Below are 17,715 nucleotides of genomic sequence, written 5' to 3' on the forward strand. Positions count from 1 at the left end.
GACTTAGGCTCCCTTCAGCCAGGCCAAATGAGGGAGAAGGGCAGGGAGTGATGGGGATGGGAGAAGGAGGGGAGGGGGCAGGTCCCTGCTTTCTGGCTTCTTGTCAGTAATGAGCATGAGCCGTGGCTGGCTGCTCCCCAGGGCCCCTGGCATGGCGGTGGGAATCCAGGAGGCAGGAGGACAGGCCTGAGAGGCATGCCTTCTTCCTGAGCCCTGCCCTGGCCCTGGCACCAAAGACACCCAAAGGGTTTGTGCTGTATGTGTGGGCCAGCTCATAGAATAAGCCAGATCCTTATCTGCTCAGCCACTGAGCCCCCAGACAGGATCTGCCAGGAACATATTGTTCTTGGAGCTTCACTGGGCTTCCTGGGTCTTAAGTAATCTCTGTTTCCCCTAGGGAGGCTCTCCTTTCTCTTCAGATTCCAGCCCTAGAGGAAGGAGGCCTGGACACACCCAAGGACACCACCCCTGCCCTACCCTGTCAGCATCCCAGGAGGTCAAGCATACCTCTGCAGGTCAAGAGAAGGTCTTGCCTCCTGCCTCCAGGCAGGGCTACCTTCCAAACTGTCCTGAACAGATCCCTAGTCCTGAGGAGTGCAGGCAGAAGCCTAAGTTCTGAGTTCGAGTTATGATACTTCATCCCTGGGGCATCTTTGAATCCCCTTCAGACTTGTTTCCTCTCTGTAATAAGGGACTTAGACTAAACAACTCTTGCAATTCTGTCACATCTGACTGTTCAGGGAAACTTTTGCCAAGAATGCTCTGGGTCTGTCTTCCTTGGAAATGCCCATCAGTTGCTGCTAAGCTGTCCAGTCTGGAGGCCCTCTCTGATGTCTGCACCTGCCCCAAAGGGGGTGTGGTGGCATCTCAGCTGGGGGCACCCCCTAGGTACATTGGCCATTGCTTGCTAGACAGCCACCTTCTGTGAGGCCAGGCTCTCTATGGGAGCTGAAGGAGAAAAGGGTTTGACACCCTAAATGTTGTCATAGTTTGAGTAGTAGTCCAATTTGGAAAATTTAATAAGGTGCCTACTGTGACTGTTACTACTGTTGGGTGTTACAGGTGAAAAGATGAAAATGATACCAGTTTTGCCTTTGGGCAACATGCATCCCACCTCTGCAGAGACTTCTGGTACTTGGTAGGAATTGGAAAGAGGCTGGCAAAGGCACCAGGAGGACAAAGGACAGAAGGGAAGTCCTCAGCTGGGAGGGGAGTAAGGAAGGCTTCCTATGGAATAGAAGAATGGGGCCTTTGAGTTGAGTGCAGGGGTGCAGAGGTGCCTAACTGGGGAGGTGAGCTGGGAGCATGTTCCAGGCTTGGTGGGTGGCCTTCATGAACATGTGGAGGTAGGAAATGAAAAGTTAGGTTTGGGGAGCTTTGAGAAGCTTGGCCTTGATAAGGAATGCAGGCAGGTCTAGATCCTGGGGCAGTGTGGACAGCTCAGGCAGCTTTGGGGCCTTTTCCCTGGGCCAGACATGTTTGACATGTGTCAAAGAGCAGGTTCAGATTCACATTGCCTTGAAAGGTGAGTACTACTGAGGCTAGAGCCTGTTGCTTAACCAATAGGCATTGTGAAGTCACAGGGAAGAGTGAGAGGAACCTTGGGGCCTCTGCATCTGGGCCAGAACTATCCTATCCTGACAAACTGAAGGGCCAGCAGGATTCCATCTTCTCTTTGAACCTTATTTGTCAAATGGGGCCAGGATCCTTGCCACAGTGTCTCCTCCCAGGCAATCATGAGGCTCCTGGGGGGAGGGGGGATTATGAGTGTAGATTGCCCAAGGATAGTTCTTACAGGAGCTCTCTGGAGATGGAGGCCTCAATGGTTAACAAACCTTGTGCCTAGTTCACTCACTGGCCAACTCTCAGGGGTTTCAATGCCTCAGAGGACATGGGGGCTACTGATGGGGAAGAAATGGGGTTCCCCGCTAACCTGGAGCTGCGGAGGTATGCAGAGTTTTGACTGGGTGGATCAAAGGGAGGGTCTGGAGGTCTTGCTAGGAAGGCCCTGGAGTCTTCTCTCAAGATATTTGAGCTGAATTGAGCTGGGCCCTATTGTCCCAAGCAGTCCTGGCCATCTCAGTCTGAAGCCCTCTCTTATAGATCCTACCAGAAGTCAGCTGGCCCAGCCTCTAGCCAACCTTGAAGCTGCTGGGTCCTGGGGGCTCCACTCCCCTCAATCCTTCTCCCTCCAGAAGCCACAAGTAGTCTAGAGGGGCACTGGTGTGGAACCTCTGAGGACATTCACAGGAAGTGACCTGAGCCAGCCCCAGGCAAGGAGAGACACTCTCTTGGGGAGCTGCCAGATTTCTGGGCCCTGGTCTGCTGTGGGGCTCAGCACAGAGCTATTGGTTCTGACCAAAGAGTTCAGAGGTTTTGCTCTATGAATTGAGGCCCCCAGAAAGTGGGGGACCTGCTCAGTGTGACACAGGCAGGGCCCAGAAGAGCTGAATCCAAACCAACTCCCATATCACAGATGCTTCATTTCTTAAGCTAGGACTTGTCTCCATGCCTACAGAAGACCGAGTTCAAATCTGAACTAGCCCTTGATGGCTGAATGATTCTGAACTGTCTCTTCTTCCTCTAGGAGACTGTTTCTGCCTCTGACAAAAGAGGGTCTGGGGTTTGATTATGTGAGAAATTACTGGCTTAAGCGATTCTGCTTCCACAAATATTGCCATATTGCTGTGTTTATCAAGTTTGCAAATATCATCCAGAAGGGAACGTCCCTTGAAAAGTGCTCTACCAGGCAGCCAGACATGCTGAATCTTTGTGGGTCACTAGCCATAGCTGGGTTAGGATGTGCAGAACTGCTAACTTTTCAGTGTGAACACTTCAAACCTTGAATATTGGCACATATTGCAAATTAGGATGGATTTTCCAGTCTTTAAAGTAATGCAGATTATGGTATAATGCCTGCTCAATTTAGAAGTGAGCTCTTCTTAGAGGAGCTGGTATGTAAACATGGACTCTGAGACCTCTCTGATGTTGGCACCTCCATGGACCTAGAGTCCCTTTGGCTGCTCCCTTCCAAAATCTCTAACTACCGGGAGAAGAGCCTGAGGTTGGCAGGGAATGAGAGGTCATCACAGTCATCCTGGCCTGGAGCAGGACAGACCCAGGATGAAAGACTGTCTTATGTCAAATCCATGAGCTTATTTCAGGGAGAAGCTCCCTTCCCCCTACCCCCACCCTTCCATCCATGATAGTTGCAATCTTGAGATTCAGCTTAGTCAAACTCCACCTCAGCCTAATCTGGCAAAACTAGGTCTCAAGTACCTCAGAATCCCTATGTCTCTGAACTGGTAGCAGATCCAGGACTTCTCCATCAGATCTCAACCACTCAATCTTTGCTTGGCCCTGTCTCTGGGCTCCAGACACCTGAGTGTCCCCCTGAAGCTTCCTTCCTTTGACTCTGGGGCTACATATACCATTATGCACCTGTAGAATTTACCTTCAGATTTTCTTTTTATCCCCAGGGCTTAGCAGTATCTAGTGTACATAAAAGGTGCTTAATAGATGCTTTTTGGTAATCTGACATGGGTGCAACATGGAGAAAAGCTCCCTAGCAGAGAGAAACATATTAGAAAAGAAAGGAGAAGTTTAGAGGAGAAACTTGGAAAGAAAATCAACAGCTTAGCATGAGATACAACAATCCTACTCAAGGAACTTATTCTCTAAGAGTTAGAAAGGACCAAATAAAAGTTACTGATTCCATGGCACAACAAGAAATAGTAAAGCAAAAAATTTGAAAAAATGGGAGAAAATGTAAAGTATATTATATAAAAACCACTGATCAACATCAAATATATATAAATTTATTTTACATATACCATCAAATAGCAGAGCAATTAGAATTCTAGATATTTAATCTAAAAATTAAATGAATTATAGGGAGAAATAGACAATAAAACTATAATAGTGGGGAAACTCAGTGTACCAATTTTAGACTTAGACAAATCAAACAAAACAAAAAAAAATCAAGAAAGAAAAAAAGCCTTAATAAAATTTTAGAAAAGTTAGATATGATAGTCCTCTGGTGATTATTGAGTGGTTATAGAAAAGAATAAACAACCAAGCTTTATAATGCCACCTTTATAAAAATTATTCATAAAAAGACATAAAATCTCATAAATGCAAAGAAAGAGAATGTTAATCACATCTTTTATGATAATGCAATAAAACCACACAATAGAGGGCCACTTATTATAATTGAAAATGATATAGGTTAATCCCAAGCAATGGGTGATCAAATACCAAATCATAGAAATCATAAATAATTTCATCAAATATAATGACAATGGGGAGAGAAGACACATTAATAATTTTTAGATACAGCCAAAGCAGTCTTTGGGGGAAATTTTATATCTTTAAACACTTTCATCAACAAAAGATAAAAAAAAGTCAATGAATTGGGCCTGCAACAAAAAAAAACAACTAAAAAATCAATAAATTTTTAAAAAATCTTAATTGAACACTAAAATAGAAATATTGAAAGTCAAAGAAGAAATTAGCAAAGTCAAAGCCAGAAAACCTCCATGGAACAAATAAATAAAACCAGAAGTTAATTTTAAAAAAGCCACTACAAAATAGATACACTATTAATTAATTTGTTTTTAAAATGAGAATAAAACCCCAAATGACCAGTATCAAAGATAGAAAAGATGAATTCAGAACAAATGAATAAGAAATGAAGGAAATTATTAGAAATTACTTTGCCCAATTATGTGCCAATAAAATGGTAGTCTAAATGAAATTGATGAATATTTACAAAAATATAAAAAGCCTAAATTAACAGAGCAAGAAAAAAAGATTCAATGCACTCCAGAAAAAGAAATTGAACAAGCCATAATTGAGATTTCCTAATCTAAAAAAATGAACCATGGGACCAAAGAATTTTATTAAACAATAAAAGAACTAATTCCAGTGTTACATAAGTTATTTGACTAATAAAAAAAGGTCAGGAAAGGGCCCCGCCAAATCTTTCTATGATATACATATAGTCTTGAAACTTAAACCAGGGAGAGTCAAAACAGAGGAAGAGAACTACAGACCAATATCCCTAACAAATATCAATGCAAAAAATTTTTTAATAAGATATTAAGTAATTATAGCAACAGATTATTAGCTGCTAGGTGACAAACCACAGTGCAATGAGGGCTGGCTCTGAAATCAGGAAGACTCATCTTCCTGAATTCAAATCTGGTCTCAGACACAAGATAACCATGAACTTGGACACCTCACATCCCCTTGTTTGCCTTAGTTTCTAGTATAATGAGTTGGAGAAAGCAATGGCAAACCACTCCAATATTGCTGCCAAGAAAAACCTTAAATGGTTCCACAAAATTTTGGACAGGACTGAAATGACTGAAGAACAACAACATAGCAATATCTCACAAAGATTATATAGTATGATCAGGTTGGATTTATACTAAGAATATAGCATTGGTTTAATATTGGGAAAACCATCAGCATATGAGACCATGTTAATAACCAGAACCAGAGGATTACATCAGTGGCTGCTGAAAATAATTTTGACAAGATGCCATTTTTGTTGAAAGGAAAAAGAAACACACTAGAAAGCATAGGAATAGATAGGATCTCTCTTGGGTTGCCAACAAGTAGACATCTCCAACCAAGAGGCATCATTCCCCATAATGGGATCAGTAGTAAAGCATGGATGTTGTCACGAGCATTACCATTTGAACTATTTTTAAAAATTTACACTTTAGCAATAAAAAAATCCCAAACATAAAACATCCGAGGGAATGAGCACAAAGAGGCGACACAATGAGCTGATTTTTTGCCAATAACAAATGGCATTTTACTTAGAGCACATTACAATGAACTAAAAATGAATTCAGACAATAACTTCAGAAAGCTTGTGAAAGATAAAATCAACGTGTATAAATCAACCTGAATTTCTGTATATTACTAGCCCCTTCCTGGTTCCCTTTAAAGTGACTAAGATAATATAAAATACTTGAGAGAGACAAAAACTATATGAATTCAGCTTCAAAATACTCTTTGAAGGAATAAAAATGTACCAAAATAATATGGGCAGGTAAGTATTTCCAGGCCTGGAGTTAGAAAGACTGGAGTTCAAATCTGATCTCAGCTACTTACTAGCCGGGTGACGTGGATAAGTCACTTCACCCTGTTTGCCTTAGTTTCCTCCTGAATAAAATGAGCTGGAGAAGGAAATTGCCAATCACTCCAGTGTCTTTGTCAAGAAAACCCCAAATGGGGTCACGGAGAGATGGACATGACTCAACATCAAGCAACAACATAACAGCAATCACAACAATGCCCCGACTTCAGGCCTAACCACTGAACCAACTAGAAGCCTGGGTGTTGGGGAAATGGGGGGATGGGGGAAATGGGGGATGTATGATGAAGCACCCTGCTGGCTGCCTGACAGAAGGGTCATGGTCTTGTTGAAGAAGAACTATATTAAGAAAATCTTTGTCTTCAGGGCTTCAGATCCTCTTCTCATTTGGTCAATGGGAGCCTCTGACCCAAACTGTTCAGCATAGCCCCCCTCAGATGTAAATTCTCCCCATTATTCAATGTAACTCTCCATTATTAAATGTAATTTTCTGAGATAAGAGCAACTTCAACCCATCTCTCCACTCCTCCTCCAGCCCCCTGACTCTTAGTCTTCCAAAGTGGGTACCTGACCCCAGGCACACAGAGATTCCTGTGACTCCTCTCTGCAGCAAATGGGCAAGGCTCTACAAAAGTTTGGCTCATGACCCCCTTCAAGCTGGACCCTCTTGGGTCTAACCCCAGTCATTTCTTATGACTGTCTTCCGTGCCTTTCTCTCTTTCCCTCAGGATTCTTGTCTTGACTTTGATTATTTGATCTGTTCTTACATAGTCCCCTCTCCAGAAGTTTAATCTGGGAACTGTTTATAGTCTGTAATATATGTAAAGCCTGTGAGGAACTCCACAGGCCTGTGAATTAAAAAGTCTGGAATTTTACCTCTCCGGGGTCAGTTCATGAGTTTTTCACTTAAAGTATCCTGATCTTTGAGGCCCTTTCTCTAACAGCACTACCCATTTTCCCCAAACCCTGCTCTTTGTCCACATAGTGGCCCCCAAACCCTCAACCCCTCAGTTCTCTCCCAGGCCATTTCCTCTGCACTGGTTACACCCTCTTCCATTCCCCATCTTGACTGTTTATTGAACTAGTATAGCTCTGTCCTCTTGAGTCTCAACAAAACTTGATCTAGGGTCACTCCCATCATCTGTTGCCTTTGTGCTTACATACTTGATGCTAATGAAGCTCAAGAAAAATCACAAGATCATGATGATGGGATCCCCTACATCGCCTCAACTGGGCTCTCACTGCTGCCAGATAATCCTACACACCTTCCTTATCTCTTCATTCTCTCACTCTCCTTATGGCTCTTCCAAATTTTCTTCTCCCTCCTCAAATCTCTCCCTTCCCCCCTCTCCACTGGGATCCTCAGTTCATAATTAGCAGAAAAGATGGTGACCATTCTTTGAGGACTTCCTCTTCTTTCTTCCTCCTCATCTCCCATCACTTCTTTCCTCTCTGGCATATGAAGAGGCCCTTCTCCTTCCCAAGGTCAACTCCTCTAGCTGTGCAAGTGATCCCATTCCATCCCATCTCCTCCAGCACATTGCTGCCTCAGTCAACCACTCTCTCTTCACACTATTGACTGCTTCCCTCCTGCCCGCAACCATGCCAGCTGCATTCCTGAAAAAAGACCCTTCTTGCTTTATCCATCCCCACCAACTTGCTCCTTATTTCTTCTTTTGGGGGCTAACCTGCTTGAGAAATGCATCTACAATAGGAGCCTTTCCTCTTTCCCTCTCCAAAGTTTCTAACAATTGCTTAACTGTCCGATTGTCTTTTCTCCAATCTCCATTCTTGGACACTTACATCCTTGGATCTCTCTTCTTTGAAATGTGTGCCCTTCCCTTCTCCTAGTTCTTCTCCTCCATATCTGCCACCCTCTTCGCTCTCCCCTGGCTCCTTTGCTGGATCTTCATCTAGGTCTCAAAAACTGGTCTGGGCCCCCTTCTCTTTTTTTCTCCCTCTGTGCTATTTCCCTCGGGCATCTTATCAACTTCCATGGATTCAAAGCTCATCTTTATGCCTAGGATTCTCAAATCTACTTATCTAGCCTCAACTCTCTATGGACCTCACTAGTGCATCTTCAACTGCTTGTTAAATATCTCAAACTGGTTTCCCCATAGACACCTCAAACTCAACATGTCCCAAACTGAACTCATTCTCTTTCCCCCAACACCCTTCACATTTCCAAACTGTTGGGGGAAAAGCTCAGTGTACCCTCAGGTGCTCCCTCCCTCTCACCCTCCAAAACCTGCTGATTTTGCCTTCTCAAAATCCCTCTTTCTCTTCATAGCTGCCACCAATGGTACCCTGGGGTACACTTCCACCTCCTCATGCTTGTACTATTGCAAGAACTGTTGGTGGGGAGTCTCTGCCTCAAATCCATCCCCATTTAAGTTTCCATTTCTCTGTCAAAGTGGTCTGACCATATTACCTCCCCATTTTGTAAACTCCACTGGCTCCCTAAGATGTCCAGGATTAAATAGTCAATCCTCTGCCCTTCAAACCTGCCCTGCCCTGCTCACTTTTCCAATTTTCTTGTCCTTTTCAGCACTCTGAGGCCCAGGGCTGCTCACCTGCCTTCTGGCTATTCTCCGAATAAGGCCTTCCATCTCTCCCCTTTGGACACTTTCTCTAGCCCGCCTCTCCACCTCCTGCCTCCAGTTCCAGCTAAAATTCCCCTAAGACAAGAAGGCTTGCTGCAAGTCTCTTCTGTCCTGCCTTAGTCTGCCAGCACGCAGATGATGCAACCTGTCTCCTCCTGAAGACTGGCACAGACTTTAGTCACTTGTTATTCTTTGTTTCCCTGGCACTTTGGAGGCATTTAGTTGACATAGGTCACATTGGACTCTTGTTGTTTGAAGTCCTCTAGTTTTGGGAGTGGGAGTGAGGCAGAGGGCTGAATAGTAGCCCCCTTAGCTCCTAGTCTCCTATCCTTCTGCCACTGGCACCCCAGGCATGTGGGGATCCTGGGGAGAAGCCTCTGCTCTTCCTTTGATTTTTGTAGCCCATTGTGTCTAGGATAGGTCTTTGGGGAACTCCAAATGCTCTCTATCCAGCAGCTAATGGACTCCAGAGAAGGTTTCCCTGCCAAGAGCTTTGGGTACAAGGGAACAGGCTTCTCCAGGGCTGAGGACAGAGCAGCAAAGATGGCAGCAAAGACCCAGGAAGTAGGCATCATGCTTGCACGGTGGAGTACACCTTGCTGGGTGGCCCATTGCTCACAGTCAGAGTTGTGCAAACTCTACCATCACCCACAAGGATTTTGGTTGGTTCCTATCCCCATTGTCCTTCCCTCAGGTCAATAGCTCTAAGGTCCCCCTTCCTTCCTCTGTCTCCCAAAAAGAGCCCAGAGGAAGGCTAGTCCCTTCTTCTCCCAGTAACCCCCCCTCCTTGTTTCAGAGTGAGGGAGGCAACCACTCTGGCATGAAATCCAACTCACTTCCCTGGATGGAATCCTGGGGAAATGTTGTTCTGGGCCACCCACCCCTTCTTGGGACTCATTCCTCTCTGCAAGGGGCTCCCAGCTCCCTCCAGCTGGGTTCCACCTACCTGCCACAACTGCCTCCCCTTCTCTGCCTCTCCGTACCCTCTAACCAGTGTCCCCTTCCAGGGCCACAGGATACCTGGGCTGGCTCCCAGGCTGCTGCCTTCTGGCAGCTCTACAAGTTGACCCAAATTGTGTTCTGTCCACTGGATTAGGGAGAGGTTAGAAAACAGGTTCAGATGGTTTTCCTTCTTTCCCTCCTTTCCTTGTTTTCCTTTCTTCCTTCCCCCTTTCTCTCCCTCCCTCTTTCCTTCCCTCCTCCCTTCCCTCCCTCCCTCCCTCCCTCCCTCCCTCCCTCCCTCCCTCCCTTCCTTCCTTCCTTCCTTCCTTCCTTCCTTCCTTCCTTCCTTCCTTCCTTCCTTCCTTCCTTCCTTCCTCCAACATGTTTTCCACATATTATCTGAGGAACAAGGTGCTTTTGTGGAGTGGGGAGATTAGAAAGGAGCAGCAGTGTGGACATGGGGAGGGGGCAGATCTCCCCAACCCTACAGCAGCACCCTAGAGCAAAGCCCTTGTTGCCCCACCTGAGTTGTGCAGCCTTCTTCCTGAGGAGGTTGAGGAGGAAGGAGAAGGGTCAAATGAGTCTCAGAACTCAAGAGGAAGGCCCCTGAGCAAAGGCCTGGAGGAAGGTTGCTGCTTAGGGAAGGCCTGGGAACTGCCAGGCCTTAGCACTGCATGGGGGGAGGAAGGGGGCATGCAAGGGTCACATGTGGGCCCTTGAGGAGGCCTGGCATCCCGTTCCAGGTGCATCACTCTCTTACTGGGCCACTTTGGGTAAATCTGTACTCTGCTCTGGGCCTCAGTTTCCTGTCCGCAGAACAAGAAACTTGAAGTTTCATTTCAGCTTTAAACCCTCTCTGAAACACAGACTATTCCATCTGGAAAGGGCCTCAGGAGCCCTGTCCCACCAGTTTCCAAAACAGAATCATCTTAAGGACTCCAGACAAATGCCCTGCCCTCTACCTGTAGCCTCTGCTGGAGATATCAAACTCTTCCATGCTGGATCAATTTCCTTTGAGGAAGTTTTTCCTGGTATTCAGCTTCAGGCTGCCTCTCTACACTAACTCTCCCTCTGGAGACACTAGTTTTCCTCTGGAGCCAAGCAGGACAAAGAACTTTCCTTCCCTCCTGATTCTCCAGATGGTTGGAGATAGTTCCATGTAGTCCCGTTATTTCTTCCCCAGTTTTTTCCATTCAATCCACATAAAGCATGACCTTCAACCCTTCTACATCCTGGTGTCCAGATATGAAACAGAGGTGTGGAACTAGGCTCTTCTGTCCCCCCCCCCCCCCAACCCTTTTTCCATATAGTGCTATGGCCTGGCACTTCCCAGACCTTCTCTGAGGAAGCTTCTTTTCTGAGATTGTCTGAAGAGAAGAAAGATGCAGATACAATTGAGACACTCCCCTCCTTAATAAAGTTTGGTGAATTCTTATTTTTCTATAATTAATATGTTCTATGTTTGACATTTAAAACCCCTTCCTGTGGCTATTTTAAACTCAATATGTCCAAAACAGAATTCATAACTTTCCCCCTAAATTCTCCTTACCTCTTCCCTTCCCTCTCATTGTTCAGGGCAATGCTATCCTTCAGGCTCTCAACTGGAGAGTCTTCAAGTCTCTGTCATCTCTACCTTATCATAACTGGCTATCTCCCCTGCTTGTCCATCCTGTGGCCGAGGCCTGTTGGTTTCTCCTCTGCAACAGCTCCTGTCCATTTCTCTGTCCATTTCTCCTGTCCATTTCTCTTGTCCATTTCTCTGTCCATTTCTCCTGTCCATTTCTCTGTCCATTTCTCCTGTTCATTTCTCTGTCCATTTCTCTCATCCATTTCTCCTGTCCATTTCTCTTGTCCATTTCTCTCATCCATTTCTCTGTCCATTTCTCTCCTCCATTTCTCTGTCCATTTCTCTGTCCATTTCTCTTGTCCATTTCTCTGTCCATTTCTCCTGTCCATTTCTCTGTCCATTTCTCCTGTTCATTTCTCTGTCCATTTCTCTCATCCATTTCTCCTGTCCATTTCTCTTGTCCATTTCTCTCATCCATTTCTCTGTCCATTTCTCTCCTCCATTTCTCCTGTCCATTTCTCCTGTCCATTTCTCTGTCCATTTCTCTTGTCCATTTCTCTCGTCCATTTCTCTGGTCCATTTCTCCCCTGCAACCCCCAGCACCCCCTCTCTCTTCCTCTCACATGATGACCCCAGTGAAGACCCTCATCCCCTCAGGCCTGGACCTTTGCAGCAGCTGCTGCTGGATCTGGCTGCCTTCAGTCTCTCCCCACACCAACCCATCCTCCATTCAGTACTAAAGATTTTCTTAACACATAGGTCTGATCAGGTCACCTCTTCCCCTCTTCCCATTCAATAAACTCCAGTGGCTTCCTGTTCCCTATAGGAACAAATACAAAATGATGTTTAGCCTTAAAAGCCCTTCTTCATAACCTGGTCCCTTCCTGCTTTTCCAGTCTTCTTATACATTATTCCCCATCCAAGGACTCTGATCCAGTGACACTGACCTCCTGGCTGCTGCTCCAACAAGACTCCCCATGTCCCCACTCTGGGCCTTTTCCCCTACTGAGTACTTCATGCCAGGAATGCACTTCTTCCTCACTGCTGCTCTCTGGCTTCCTTCAAGTCTCAACTAACGTCTCCTCTCTTCCAGAACTCTTTCCCAGTTCTTGGTCTTAGTAGCTTCCCTCTGTGATTTTTCTTATTTTAATTTTATTTATTTAAGGCCATGGCATTAAGTGACTCACCCAAGGCTACACAGCTGGGTAATTATTAAGTGTCTAAGGCCAGATTTGAACTCAGGTACTCCTGACTCCAGGGCCAGTGCTCCATCCACTGCGTGCCCCCCTCTGTGATTTTTCTTAACTGACCCTGCATATCTCTTGTTTGTGTCTAGCTATTTTTCACATTGTCTCCCTGACTAGACTGGGAGCTCCTTGGGGGCAGGGACTCTGTCTCTTCTCCTTCTATGCAGCCCCTTCATTTGGCCCGGGGTCTGAGTGATATTAGACACTCTGAGTAAGTGACTTGGATCCTCTCCCTCCACCTCTTACCCCTCCCTTTGCCCGCTTCTCCATCAGGCTCAGAAGTCCTCCCTCTTCAATGCCTTCTCTTAGAGGGAGTCCTCTGAAGCTCAGCCCAAGCCCTCTTTCCATAGGAAGACTGTCCTGACTGTTCCCAATGCCATGCCATGGAGATTTCTCAAAATCTCCTCATACCTCCTTCTTGCATCCCTACAACAGCATATATGGTTGGTCCTCCCCATTGGCTTGGAAGCCACTCAAAGGCAGGGCCTTTTCCATTTTTGACTTTACAGCTCTAGGACCCAGTGTAGGCCTGGCACATAGTTGGGGCTTAATCAATACTTGTCAATTGATTGACTTGAGGGTTGAGCTTTGTGTTGTGGGGAGGACAGAGTGGCATTGAGGCAGGATTGCAGCAGAGAAGTGGTATTCAAGGCCCCTCTCCCCACAGAGGAGCCATTTTTTTCCCAGAGGAAGCAGCCCCCCACCTATCCATGGGGTGTCCAGGATCCTAGGAGTTGACTTGCCTATTCTACATGTGTCTCAGTGGTCTCCCCTGGAAGTGAATCTGGGTGTCATCTTGGCCCTTTGGAAACTTGCCCAGTTCTCCTGCTGAGTGCAAATCCATCTTGGGAGACCATGTTGGTTTGGTGGCAAAGGAACAGGGTGGAATGTGGTGGAAGGGGATGAAAACTCAGGAGAAATTGCAAGTGGATAGAGATCTGAGAGCCGAACAGAGTTTATTAGGAAGAGCACCTTTAGGGTGTGTGGTCTACGGGTTTCTGGGAGGAAATTCCCTACCCCCAAAGACCTGCCAAAGACCCATGTAAGTGTTAGAGAAGGCAGGAGTTGGCTCTCCCCCGGCCCAGAGAAGGGAGGAACTAAAGAGCTCCGGGAGGCTCTGTGGGAACCTCATTCTAGCTGTGCCTCAGTGAAGATGGTGAGCCCTTCACCAGGCTCAGCAGCCAATCTTGTGTGGGCTCAGGAGCTTCAGAGCCCAGGGGAACGTGGGAGGGCAACTTGAGCGGAGGACTTCTCCTGCCTTCCTCTGGCATGTGGCCAGCAGGCTGCACACAGCTAGCTTTGTCCAGGGGACTGGTGGGACTCAGGAGCTTGGCACTCCCCCCACCACCACCGGGGCAGGCCCAGTGCTCTTACATCCCCTTGTCCAGACTCTCTTATCAAGGGCAAGCAAAGACATAAAGTACCCAGATGAGCCCACGCTCTCTCCTGTCTGGGTTATGCTGCAGTCCTGCCAGTCCTGCTTGGCCTTTCCACTATTATTGGAGTTACTGTGGGTGTCCAAAGGAGTTCACTTCTCTTGTACCTTTTGGCGGGGCCTGGCTGCACTTCCCAGTGGTTCCTAGTGCTGGGCTGGGGGATGGGGGGACCAGCCAGGAGGATACCCAGGCTGGAGTAGGAGTGGGGGTGGGGCTTCCTCAGCTGCCCTGATTGGACCTAGGGCTCTGCACGTTCCCCGACTTGGAGGTGAGGCCCTTCTCCAAGGTAAAACAGTGGCATTCTCGAGACTGCCCTGTGATTTATTAGACGTGGAAGCCTGGGAGCTTGGACAGACTCATTCATCACATTTAACCATGTGAGACGGGTGTTTGCCCAGTGGCTGTCTGCTGACCAGAGACCCAGAGGTGCACTGAGTTGGCCCTTGTACCAAGCTCTGATTCTCATGGGGGTCGGAGGGCTGACCAGAAGTTAGGGGGCAACCCCTTGTTTGACTGCTTCTGCTCATCCCTAGGTGACCCTGTGCCCAGTCCTCATCCACATTCCTCCAGTGCTCAACAGCCAGTCTGGGAAAGAAGCCCCTGCCCAGGGGGCTGGCCAACCCTTCGGCTGGAACATTAGCCCACTCACCTGGAGCCCTCAGAGCCCCCCAGCAGAGCAGAAGGAGTAGTGTCCATGAGCAGACCATGGCAGGGCCCCTGAAGGGACAGACTCTTTCTCTCTCTCAGCTCTCCTCCTCCCACCGTCTCAGCCAATGGTTCCTGCTAGACACGGAGGAGACCGCCACCTTCTAAGACTGCTCCTGGAGGCTGGGACACCTTATATACTGCAGGCTGGGCCCTCCCTCCTTCTCAGGAACCTTGGTGATTGCAACAACTGGCAAAGGCGAGCCCTGGCCAAACAGGATTTGTTCTTTATCGGTGAACACACCTCAGCAGTATTTGGAAAACAGAGCCCACAGCCCCCTGCCTCCCACCCCCCCACACTGTGCCACCTGTGGGCTGTGGCAGGGGCAGAGATGGGAAAGAACTTCAGACATCTCTGCCCTCACTGCCTTACCTTCAACTCCAGTTAGAGCTGTTGGCATGCCCATGGAGCCAGAACGTTGCCTTTGGACCAAGGTGTGGGTGAAGTGGGCACCCATCTCTAGGGTGTGAGATGTAGACTCCCCCAGCAGCCCTCCTCTCTCACTGCTTATCCTCAGACCTTTATGTGGGCCTTGGTTGATCAGCCAGGCCACAAGGTAACCCTGGGGGGGGTCTCTTCTGGGGCAGGGAAGAGCAGGGCAGCCCCAGGGCCCTAGTATGCTTGAGGAAAGGGAAGGTACAGAAAGGGCACCTGATTATTGGAAAAACAGATCCTCTTTCTTGGTTTTGTTGAGACCTTCCCTCCAGAGAGGAGTCTCCAACCTGTGGGGCCTTCAGGAGTCTATCATAAGGAAGTGGCCCCCATCAACACTCCCTGTCTCTACTAAGGAGGAGGGAGGGCCCCCCACCTGCCAGGGCTGCCCCTGGTGAATAGGCTCAGGGATATAGTAGGTGCTTATGGACACTGGCACTGCTCTGGAGCCCCAGAGATCAAAACTGTTCCTCCCCTGCCCATGAGCTCCTGTTGGGCAGGCAAGGGCATCTCTTCAATTGTCTTTGACCCCCCCCCCCCCCCCCCCAGCAGTAGCTGAGCTACAGCTGACCCTGGCACATGGGAATGCTTAACAAATATTTGTTGAATGAGGGAATGAATGAATGAATGAATGAATGGAGCAGAGGGGAGGGATGAAGATCAAGCCCATCTGATTAACTCCTGCAGTGGCATCACTGCCAACCAGACCAGCAGACTGAATTCAGGTTCCTGGGTGAATATGGGCTGATTCTGGAGCTTCAAGAGTGCTAACTTTGGTGACACCTTGGAGCTATAAAAGAGGTAGGTTCATTCTTCCTCCCATAGAGAGCTGTCCCAGCAGGACCAGGGCTGCTTCTGAAAGGATGGGCACCCCTCCTCAGAGTCCTCCTGGCAGAAGGGCCAGATGGGCATCTTGCTGGCTCTGGGTTAGGTTCCCTTCATCTGGGAGCTGTTAGAAGGATGAGGTCTGAGAGTTGGGCCTCCCTCTAAGAGCTGCTCATGCTACCCTCTCGAGAGTCAAATCCTCACTCCTTGGCACTGGGCAGCAACTTTGGGGAGGTTCTCATGAAATGAGGTCCATGAAACACTCAGCAAACCTCAAGGTGCAGGGCAAGTGTCAGCTCTTGTCATAAATGGGGAATGGAGACCCCTAGCAGGGAAGAAGCTGGAAACTGGAGTCTTCTTGGAGCTTCCCTGAGAGCCTTGAAGAGTCTGGGGGAGCAGGAGAGCTGCCTCCCCATAAGAGCCCCACAAAAGGGGCTTTGTCAGAGTCTCCCAGAGCCAGGTCAAGTAGCTCTCAGTGTCAGAGGCAGAATCTTCCTCCCAAAAATCCTGATTGAGGGGCTCTAGCCATTGAGTCAACCTGCTCAATGATGCAACAAAGCCCTGGGACCCCCCTCTTCCTCATAGACTTCTGGGTTAGCTATTTAGTAAGTGCCTGCTGTAAGCCAAGCACAGTGCTACATATTGGACATTCTTATATGTGCAAAAAACCAGTCTCTGCCCTCAAAGAGCTTTCATTCTAACATCCAACATCCCAAAGGTGCTGAGGAGAGTGTGGTGGAAAAATGCTATCATAGTCTGGGGAGGGTTCAACCAGAGGGAGGGGCTGCAGGGAGGTCCCGGGCTGAGGTAGTGGAGAGGTCTGGAGGAGTCCAGGTTGGTGAGAAGTGCAGAGGGATGACCAGGATTGGGACAGAGATCTCCAAACTCCTCTTGGGAAAAGTCTTCCTTCTGGGGCAAAGATGCCTTCATCTGCCCTACGGTCAGTTTTAGTTTGTGCCAGGCCTCTTGAACCCTTTGACTGGGGCTGGGAGCATGAAGCTGTGCTTGGCTTCCAAAGGAGGAATGAACTGTGCCCTCTGATAACTACCTGGAGGAGATAGTCCTGCTGGGCTCGGACTTGGGTGGACCTCATTGGGATTGTGTCATCTTTGGGTGGTTGGCCAGATGGTGAAGACCACATTGGCTGGACCTCAGAGTGTGTGGTAGAGAATAGTGTCAAGGCTGGAAAGGTAGCCTGGGCCAGTTGTGAAGCACTTTAAATGGCATACAGGTTATAATTGATTCTAGAAATAGGAAGGAGTCATATAAGTTTGTTGGGTATAGAGAAAGAAAATCTCAGTAGGTAGTATGGAGAGAGGAAAGAATTAAAGTAAAGGTATTATAAGGAAACTATAAAATAGTCTAGGTCAGAGGTGTTAAAGGCCTGGATTAGGCTGGTGACGTGTGTGTGTGTGTGTGTGTGTGTGTGTGTGTGTGTGTGTGTGTAGAAGGGGCAGATGTGAGCAAGTTGGATCAACTGCTGAGCTACATGGGTGAACAAGAGGGATGGATGGGTGAAGGATGACACTAAAGCACTAAAGCTCTGGTTCTGGGATATGAAAACTCTGATAGGTGACTAGCCAGGTCTCCAGGCCATTTCCTGGCAATCTTCATGTCTGGCTGCCTCCACTCTAGTCTCTTTGTCTCTGCTCTTAGACACAGCCTGGCCTCTGTTGGTGAGCCTTGGCCTTCTTTTGCCTGGAAACAATCTTCATAACACTTCCCAGACATCTCCACATGTTCCCTTGCTACCTTTCCACTCCCTTACATGAGTTGTCTTCCTCCATTAGAATGTAATCTCCTTGAGGGCAGGAACTGTCTTGTAGTTGTCTCCATGTATCTCCATAG

The 17,715-nt window shown here is 47.7% G+C and overlaps 1 protein-coding gene across 1 annotated transcript in view; it reads right to left on the bottom strand.

Annotated features, from left to right (window-relative positions):
• The window catches only part of MUC6 (mucin 6, oligomeric mucus/gel-forming), a 77,141-nt gene extending 62,451 nt beyond the window's left edge, over window positions 1–14,690 (bottom strand). The window contains exon 1 of the mRNA XM_074231620.1: window positions 14,554–14,690. Within this exon, the coding sequence (XP_074087721.1) occupies window positions 14,554–14,611 (58 nt within the window). The 5' untranslated portion in view covers window positions 14,612–14,690. The remainder of the gene's footprint in view (window positions 1–14,553) is intronic.
• Between the last annotated feature and the right edge of the window lie 3,025 nt (window positions 14,691–17,715).

This window comes from Macrotis lagotis, chromosome 3, assembly GCF_037893015.1.
Source record: "Macrotis lagotis isolate mMagLag1 chromosome 3, bilby.v1.9.chrom.fasta, whole genome shotgun sequence".
In the NCBI taxonomy this organism is placed as follows: Eukaryota; Metazoa; Chordata; class Mammalia; order Peramelemorphia; family Peramelidae; genus Macrotis; species Macrotis lagotis.